Consider the following 10180-nt stretch of genomic DNA (forward strand, 5'->3'; position numbering starts at 1 on the left):
AAACTAAAATTATTTTTATTATATTTATGTAATTATATAGTTGATCATATTAAAATATAATTACTGATAGTGTTTTATAGAGAGCATTAATTGTGCTTCAATTTTTTTGAAAATTTTGGTCTGAAATTTTATTATAGAACTATTTGAAAGTGAACTTCTAAATCAGACTTATTTTTATATTTTGATATTTAGTTTTAATAAATATCCATAACAAAAATATATAACCCACAAGGATATACCAGAAATGGAAGAAGTAGATCAAAGATTTACTTGCCAAATCTTGCTACCTGTTTTCTATGTTTGGAATTAAAAACAAATTTTTTTCTTAATTGCGGAAATTTCATAAATAGATGTTAATCTTCCCTGAGACCAGTCATTCTTGGTAACTATCAGAAAATGTGGTGGTTTTAAATACATATTTTTTAAACAAATGGCTTTAAAACCCAGAGTTCTTCATTTGGAAGGTTATAAATGGAATAAAATATTCCACTTAAAGTTTTTTAAATGAACAGATATAACAGCTTTCAAAAACGACATGCCATTTTACATAGCATAATCATGTGATATTTCCAAATATCTGTCTCCAAAGAACTGTTCCACCTCATGACTTTCTCGAAGAGACTAGTGTTTATTCTTTCCTTTTTCCTAAAAGGTAGCATATTGCTGATAACCAGGATTTACTTCCTTTTAAAATCTCTAATAACTAGCATACTACTGATAACTACTTGTCATCACTAAAAAATTGAACTTTGGAATTCTTTTACTTTTGTTAAAAAATAATTAATCTTCATATTTTACAACTTGTTAAAATTAATTTCCCATGAGATGATCAGTAAATTTCTGTGGTTAAAATAAATTCATAGTTATTCTTTATCTCAGTATAAAACATTAAAAATATTCTTCAAAATCTAAGGGTCTCATTAAAATACAATGTGTACCACATCTGTAAAATCCTGAGCAACCTGTCCAATTCTGGCATACTTATAACAGATACAGTAAATGAATTTCACATGTACTGCTATCTCTGTAATCTTATTCTTTATAAAGAGTAATTCCAATCAGAAAAACCACTTCTCAGTATTTGATATAGTTTTTCATTAAAAATATATATACACTGTTAAATAAATCACTCAATATTGAGGCTGTCTTCATTGGTACATTATATCATAGTGTCTCACAACAATGATTCTTTAAGTATTTTATTACTAAAACAAATAGTGAATATTATAAACTGAGCATTAGAAATATCTACACTTTGTTCCTATTATTACCTAACCTTTTACTACTTATTTTGCTCTAGTAATTTTTCCTCAAACTTTCCACAGTTATTTTTTAATTCCTCCTAACAAAAAAAAATGCAGTTTGATATTGTTTTGTACATATTACTTTAGTTATTTTTCTATAGCAGAAAAGTCAAGTCTCTCTAAATGATGTGTGACATTTTTGTCTTTTACTATTAAATAAGAAAACTCAAAAGAAGATTATAAGTCTTTATTATTAAATTTTTGAGAATTTATAAAGTACTGGAATATTTATTTGCTGAAAATTATACAAGTTTATAATGGTGTCATAATATCACTTGCTATAATGCCAAAGTGCATTATGTATTAGGCAATGTGTTATTAGCAATAGTAGATTTAAATACAGCTATCAAATAGTTTTCCTAAAATGTCAAACATTTTTGGCCTAATTTGTTTCATATCTGGTTTAACTTGGTCATCACTGCTTTTACCTTCTAATGTTGCTGATGAAAAGTTTGTAGCAATGTGAAGAATGTTTGTGTTTCTTATATTATTAGTATTATCTTTAACATATGATTTTTTAATGAAAATCTTTTGTCAGAGCCTTTTGTCTACCACTTACCTATTATAGGAAAGTTGGTTTAGTTGAAACTAGGTAATATAAACCACAAATGTGCCCAACTGAACAATAAACTTTGTAAAGGTGAGCAAATGAAATGACTTCCTCACTATAACTTCTTATAGTATAACTCCCAGTTTTCTCCCAGGATTCCTCACAGACCATGTGACCAACTAACATAAGAAATAAATACCAGTGTCAATCTATTTATTAAATATTAGTAAAATATAATTTTTATTTTAGGTTGAAAATACAATAAAAATCTTAACGTTTACTTCTTATAGTCCTTTATTAGATCATTTTTTATACCTGCCTGGGTTTCTGCAACACCTAACCAAGATTTCTGTCTAAATAGCTTAGCTTGGCTTTCTCATCCTTCTGGAATATGGCTCCAATATAATGTTAGAGCAACCTAATATTCTCCACAAGAAACGGAAAACCAGTCAAGTATGCCTGTGTGTAATTCCTGAAGGTAGCTTGTGCTTTCTCTTTTCTGAGCCTGTACTCCTTCTCTGTGCACTGATGCTGCGCCCTTATATCAACCCCATCAGAAAAATTTCCCCTGGACTTCTGGGCTGCTCTTCTCCCTAGTGGCAGTCACTTCTGCTGCTGAACTTCCTATATTGATTAGTTTTAAATTATTTTTTGTTGGAAATCAAAATAATACTCTTAATTTATCTTTTACTATATTCTGAGCACTATGTGACCAACTTTTTCTATCATTTAATCCACATAACTAATGATGAGGTAAATATGTGTTTTAAATAGTAGAGAACTAAATTTCTATGCTGAAGATCACATGGCTGGGAAACAGCAAAGCTAAGATTATAGTCCAGTTCTAACAATAAAGGCTGAGCTCTGAAACACTATACATAATGCTCCTTTCTTATACTTTTAGCATACTCCTTTTCATTATTATAATTATTCATCTTTCTTAGCAGCTCCCAATATAATCCCACTCTGTGTAATTGTTTACTTTTCTTATACATTTATATTATTTTATTTATTCACTTATTTGTCATTTGTGTCATTAATATTATTATAGTATATCTTTGTATTTCTTTGTTACCACATCATTTTCTCTTCACTCATTCCTGTCTTTCAAAATGTGTTTGTTAAATAGAATTAAAATTTATTCTGGGTATAATAAATAATTTGTAAGATGCTTTTTTCTTTACTTTTAAAATTACGTGTTTCTTTAATTTTAAAATTACATGTTGCTACAGAATTCTCTCTTTTTACTTAAATACTTAAACAGAATATTTCTCGTCTACATTTGATAAATTACATTGAAACACTATAGCTTCGCTGATAAAAACCAAAATTTGAACACCTTTTAACACCAAATTTTATTTCTGATTAAAATGACCCAGGGATTAGTATTAAAGTTATCTATGCCATTATATATAATGGCACCATACTCAGATAGGATGAAAAATAACGAGATTTTCTGTAATGAAAAGGATTTCCATGTGGGTAGGACTATTTGATTTTTCTCTCTAGGTTTAGTGAATTTTATGGACTTAATCTTGTTTAGAGTGATTAGAACACTCAGGCTAGCAATCCGTTTTGAACCAAACATTCTATAAATGATTAAAGATAATTTATTTGTTTTACTTTGGCCCATTAAAATAAATTTCTTGGGGAAAATTAAGCAAAAACTTAACATTGCATCTTTTTGTACACTGTTATAGTTAACTAAGCATTTAGTTCTTAACCCCTATAATATTCAAAAAACTTCCATTTACCTTCAATGTGGAAAGCTAAAAGTTTCAACACTTGGGAATGAGTCAGAACTAAGATTGGCAATACAGATATGTCTTCACTACTAGAGAAAACTTCAAGATATGACACAATGGGAAGAGTTTCACATGGGGCTCAATTTATCACTGTTTTTCTGACATCTCCAAATTGATGAATGGCAGCACAATTGGAAGGAAAAGGAATGCTCCACTCTACTTTTTATTAGCAAGTAAAAAAATAGAGATGTTAGCCTCAGGAAAATTTGAGTAATTGTTTCATATACACAGACTAGGAGGCTTCAAGTAGCCATAATTCTATACATGGGAAAACACAATACATAATAAAAATAAAAGTCAGTGTAATAGAGACTAATGGTAAATGTACTTAGAAGAATACAGGGAAAATGTGTACCTCAGGGGAGCTGAAAAATAACATTGATTTTTTTAGAAAAATGTATGCTTAAATTATGGCTGTTCCCACTCACTGCCTTCATCTAAGATGAAAAAAAAATTATCATGCAAAGGGTAGACACCTGGAATTTTATTTTTATGTAATAATTTTGGAGGTCATTCCAGATATATTTTGTAAAAAGTAAAATAGATAATTAATTCCAACTACTGATCATTTATTCAAATGAAGAAAGTAATACAAAATAAGAAAATTCAGTGACACTTATACACATATGTATATGTTATGCATATATGTATGTAATTTAGAAAGAACTATTTGAACCTATTCATTTTATTAAATCTTAATAGGTTTTTAAATAGCTTAATATTCTTGTCAAAAATAAGTATACAGCCATGCATTTTTGAAGCAACTGAGAGAAAACATCCAATCTTTTAGTTCTAGGGACTTAGATATTTGAGAGAAAATAAGGCCAATTATACCTCCCTCACATAAATCCTTTGATCATATTCATCTAGAGTTATAATACTTCAGACATTCATTTGAAGTTTAAATAATTAGAGAAAAACAGACCCAACTTACACACTATGTTTTACATTCTTCTCGGTTTCATTTACTCTTTCATATTTGATCAAATTATCTCCTTGCTAAGAAATGTTATTCATGAATCACAGGTTTGCTGTGTTAAATCTGTATAGACCAGTTAACCTACATGGGTACAAATTGCACTGGTACTTGCACCAAATAGTTCAGAAAGGAGAATGGATGGCCACAGGAAGGGTAAATGGATGGACAAATGAGTGCCTAAGTGTGCTGGTCTCTGTATATGAAGAGCAACTAATTTTTTTTTAGCAGTAGCAGGTGAAAAGATAAACATGTAGGTGCCTTAAATCAAAGAGACAATGGGCCTGTTTGGCATATGATCTGATGATGATTAACAAGTTAACAGTGTAATGAAGAAGCAGAAGGTCACTCACCGCTGTCAGGGGAATTTACACCTATGCTAGTTAGTATTAAAAAAAATTGATATTATGAATTTTTCAATATATCATGGTACAGTAAGTACATGACCAACTGTTCTTTCTGAACAGTTTAGCCAAATGCACTTTGGTCACCTAACTTGATTTTCTTATCAACCACTCCAAACATTTTATCTTAGACCCACAAACCTATACAGCAAAATTTTCACAGTCTTTTGCCACCTTGTAATATGGAGAAAAAGAGTTGCCATATTATGGGGGGGCGGGGGGCGGAGAGGAGGAACTCATCGCAGCAGCATCATAGGTAAATTCTGATTGAATTCTATGAAGAGGAAACAGAACAGGAAGAGAGTAGCAGGAGAAAGAAGTGGGTAGAACATAGTACTGAGGAAAGAAGAAAAGCATGAACATGTGGAGAAAGGCCACATAGAGGGTATTGTAGGGTAGGTATTTTGTTATTTATGTTGGTCTTCTGTCTAATGTATCTTAATTTCTTTTGTTATGTTGTATATATCTGGTCCTAATTTTTGTAAAATGTCAGTAGAACCTTAAGAATTGATTGTATAAAATTATAATTTATCTTTTATTATACTCAATGAATTGTTATATATAACGATAGTAACATTTCTTCTATATATGTATAGTTTTGTTACATTGTTATGTTTTATAATATATACAGACACAAAATAAAGACTATAATGGCATCATCAAAATTTGATTACGAAGGATCATTTTCTTGACCTTTTATTCACAAGGAGTTCAGATACTCTACCCCTGTGGTTATAGTGTTTAATGTGATTTAGTGAAGCTTTGAAAGGAAGACAAGGACATACACTGAAAGCATACTGAACTAAAAAAAATGTGCTCTAGTATTGAGTAGGATATGAGGAGATAGAAATATCCCTCCAGTGTGACCATCCAGGAAAATTTTAGTAGAAGACTGCTTACCTGTGCTCACCTCATCAATGTGTGGCTCTTAAAAGAAAGGGACCAAAGTTAGTTGGGAGCTCATTACTACTCTGATAGTCTCACAGTTGCATATAAGTAACCTTTTCATGTATAGACATCTAATGATCCAGGTAAATTCTTGATAAACTGAAGAGTAAGATTTGCTTTTTGGAATAAAGTTGAAGAATATATCTGACTGTCATTTTTAGTTGAGTCATGTTGTAAATTCAGCAAAAGCATTTCATTCTATAATGTGTTCAAGATACATCTCTAAATATACATAATAAAGACAGATATTGAGATTAAAATGAATTTAAAATGAATATCAAGCCATGTAAAATATCAACAACTTATATATATATTTGAGAATTCTGTAGCTAAAAGGAAGAAGATAAAGAGCAGCAATAGGAGGAGAAAAGGAAGGAAGGAAGGAAGGAAGGAAAGAAGGAAGGAAGGAAGGAAGGAAGGAAGGAAGGCAGGCAGGCAGGAAAGAAGAAAGAGTTTTTTTCATGTTCGTTGTTTTTTATCCAACGTAACATCTGTTCAAGTAAATTTTTCAACATCCCGTAAAACTTGTAGCCAGATAAAAAGCCCATCCTCTGATTCTTTCTTTGCCTGTCCTTATAATATAAAAGTATTGTGTTAATGGAACCATTATAATTTTCCTTCGACAATTTGAACTCTCTTTCAAAGTAAATGTACTGAGAAAGATCATCTCGTTTTTGAAAGAAAATGGTTTTGAAATATAAAAAGGATAGTGTTATTGGACTAAAATCAAATGTCATTGAGAATTGGCATTTAGTTAAACTTAGAGTAAATGAAAAGTAACCTTAATCAATATGTATCAACTACTTTTGTTTTTTGTACCCATTCAAAGGTTTTTTTTTTTAAAACAATACTGGTGTGCAGTTAAAAATTTTTTTTTACAATTAATTCTCCATTCATATAGTTATTTGGGAGTAATGGAGAGGCCATTTTATTAGTTTAACCATGTTAAGTTTTCCTGTATCTTTTCCTCCCTACTAGGAAAAGGAAGATGACAAATCAGACACTTCAAGTTCTCAACAGCCGAAAAGCCCACAAGGTCTGAGTGACACTGGATATTCTTCAGATGGCATATCAGGTTCACTTGGTGAAATTCCAAGTCTTATTCCAAGTGATGAAAAGGACTTGCTCAAGGGACTCAAAAAGGACTCTTTTTCACAAGAAAGCAGCCCTTCCAGCCCCTCAGATTTGGCTAAGTTAGAAAGTACAGTCCTGTCCATCTTGGAAGCCCAGGCAAGTACGCTTGTTGAAGAAAAGTCAGATAGGAAAACACAACCTCAGGAGGTTTCTCCTGAGCAGCCTACAGATCAACAGAAAACTCAGAGTTTAACTGAAACACTGGAAACTGCAATTTCAGAAGAGAAGTTGAAAGAGAGTCAAGAAGAAAAAGATACTTTTAAAAAAGATAGCCAACAAGGCATTCCTTCCAGAAAGGACCATAAAGAGAAGTCTGAGTTTGTTGATGACATAGGTACAAGAAGACAGCCTTATGATTCAGTCGAAGACAGTAGTGAGAGTGAAAACTCACCTGTTCCACAAAGAAAACGGAGAACCAGTGTTGGTTCATCAAGCAGTGATGAGTATAAACAGGATGATAGTCAAGGATCAGGTGAAGAGGAGGACTTTATTCGAAAACAAATAATAGAAATGAGTGCTGATGAAGATGCTTCAGGTTCCGAAGATGATGAGTTCATTAGGAATCAGCTGAAAGAAATTAGTAGTAGTATCGAGAGCCAAAAGAAAGAAGAAACAAAAGGGAAAGGCAAAGTAACAGCAGGGAAACACAAGCGACTAACTCGAAAAAGTAGTACAAGTTTTGATGATGATGCAGGGAGACGCCATTCGTGGCATGATGAAGATGACGAGACATTTGATGAAAGTCCTGAACTTAAATACAGAGAAACTAAAAGTCAGGAGAGTGAAGAACTTGTAGTTGCTGGAGGAGGAGGGCTACGGAGATTTAAAACGATTGAACTCAACAGCACAATAGCAGATAAATATTCGGCAGAGTCATCACAGAAAAAAGCAGCATTGTATTTTGATGAAGAGCCAGAATTAGAAATGGAAAGCCTGACAGACTCTCCAGAAGATAGGTCAAGAGGGGAAGGATCTTCTAGTCTTCATGCTTCCAGCTTCACTCCTGGCACGTCCCCTACATCAGTGTCCTCACTTGATGAAGACAGTGACAGTAGCCCAAGTCACAAAAAAGGAGAGAGCAAACAGCAGCGCAAAGCTCGGCACAGATCACATGGTCCTCTTTTACCTACTATTGAAGATTCTTCAGAGGAAGAAGAATTGAGAGAGGAAGAAGAATTATTAAAGGAGCAAGAAAAGCAGCGGGAATTAGAACAGCAACAAAGAAAGAGTTCTAGTAAAAAATCAAAGAAAGACAAAGATGAACTTCGAGCTCAGAGAAGGAGGGAAAGACCAAAGACACCACCTAGTAATCTCTCCCCCATCGAAGATGCGTCTCCAACAGAAGAATTACGTCAAGCTGCAGAAATGGAGGAGCTCCATCGATCTTCTTGTTCTGAATATTCACCTAGCATAGAGTCAGATCCAGAGGGTTTTGAAATAAGCCCAGAAAAAATAATAGAAGTGCAAAAAGTTTATAAATTGCCCACAGCAGTGTCTTTATACTCACCAACAGATGAGCATTCTATTATGCAGAAAGAAGGTGGCCAAAAGGCATTAAAAAGTGCCGAAGAGATGTATGAAGAAATGATGCATAAAACCCACAAATATAAGGCTTTTCCAGCTGCAAATGAACGAGATGAAATGTTTGAAAAAGAGCCTTTGTATGGAGGGATGTTAATAGAGGATTATATTTATGAATCTTTAGTAGAGGACACATACAATGGTTCGGTAGATGGTAGTCTGCTAACAAGTCAAGAAGACGAAAATGGATTTATTCAGCAGAGAGGGAGAGAGCAAAAAATAAGACTTCCAGAACAGATTTATGATGATCCTATGCAGAAAATTACAGATCTCCAGAAAGAGTTTTATGAATTAGAAAGCTTACATTCTGTCGTGCCTCAAGAAGACATTGTTTCAAGTTCTTATATCATTCCAGAAAGCCACGAGATAGTGGATCTGGGTAGTATGGTAACTTCTGCCAGTGAAGAAAAAAAATTATTAGATGCTGATGCTGCATATGAAGAACTTATGAAGAGGCAACAGATGCAGTTAACACCTGAGTCCAGTCCAACCCAGCCCCCTATCAGGGATGACATGACAGAGTCCACTGTGGACTTTGATAGGGTGCCTGATGCATCGTTGACATCAAGTGTTCTTTCAGGAGCATCTCTTACAGATTCAACCAGCAGTGCAACACTCTCTATCCCAGATGTTAAAATAACCCAACATTTTTCAACAGAGGAAATTGAAGATGAATATATAACTGATTATACAAGAGAAATTCAAGAGATAATTGCCCACGAATCACTGATTTTGACTTACTCTGAGCCTTCAGAAGGTGCTACATCTGTGCCACCCTCTGACACACCTTCCCTCACGTCATCCATTTCTTCAGTTTGTACCACTGATAGCTCCTCACCCATTACTACCCTGGACAGCATAACAACAGTTTATACAGAGCCAGTAGACGTAGTAACTAAATTTGAAGATTCTGAGGAGATTTCTTCACCCACATATTTTCCAGGTAGCATTATAGACTATCCAGAAGAAATAAGTATATCTGTAGATCAGACTACGATACAAGATGGTAGAACTAGTCCTGATCATATTATTATTTCTTTACCTGATATAGCTCCTTCTATCTTAGAATCTATAGAAACTGAGCCTGAGGGACTAATTGCTGACACTATTTCCACTGACTTATCTATAACTGAAAAAGACCCAGTGAAGAAAACCGTGAAGGAAACTGAGAATGGAATTATTCTGGAAGTTTTGGAAGCTTACAGAGATAAAAGGAGTGAGTCTGAGACTGAACTAACAAAAATTAGCTTATCTGAAACTGTGTTTGATCAACCACCTTCTGTAATAGCCTTTCCAATGAAGGAGCAGGTTTCAACTACACACTTTATATTGGGAGAAGTCTTTGGTCAAGCAAAACCTGCATCTCAGTTACCATCTGGCAGTCTTCCTGTTTCCTCTCTTCCAACTAAAACTCGTCCATTTCTTCGGAGTTCTTCTTTGGACACATCAGCTCAACCTCCTCCCCCTCCCCCTCCTCC

The 10180-nt window shown here is 33.4% G+C and overlaps 1 protein-coding gene across 1 annotated transcript in view; it reads left to right on the forward strand.

Annotated features, from left to right (window-relative positions):
• The window catches only part of PCLO (piccolo presynaptic cytomatrix protein), a 352477-nt gene that overhangs the window by 161550 nt on the left and 180747 nt on the right, over positions 1-10180 (forward strand). The window contains 1 exon segment of the mRNA XM_006925736.2: positions 6966-10180. Coding sequence (XP_006925798.1) covers positions 6966-10180 — 3215 coding nt within the window.

This window comes from Pteropus alecto, unplaced genomic scaffold (assembly GCF_000325575.1).
Source record: "Pteropus alecto unplaced genomic scaffold, ASM32557v1 scaffold69, whole genome shotgun sequence".
NCBI classification, from domain to species: domain Eukaryota; kingdom Metazoa; phylum Chordata; class Mammalia; order Chiroptera; family Pteropodidae; genus Pteropus; species Pteropus alecto.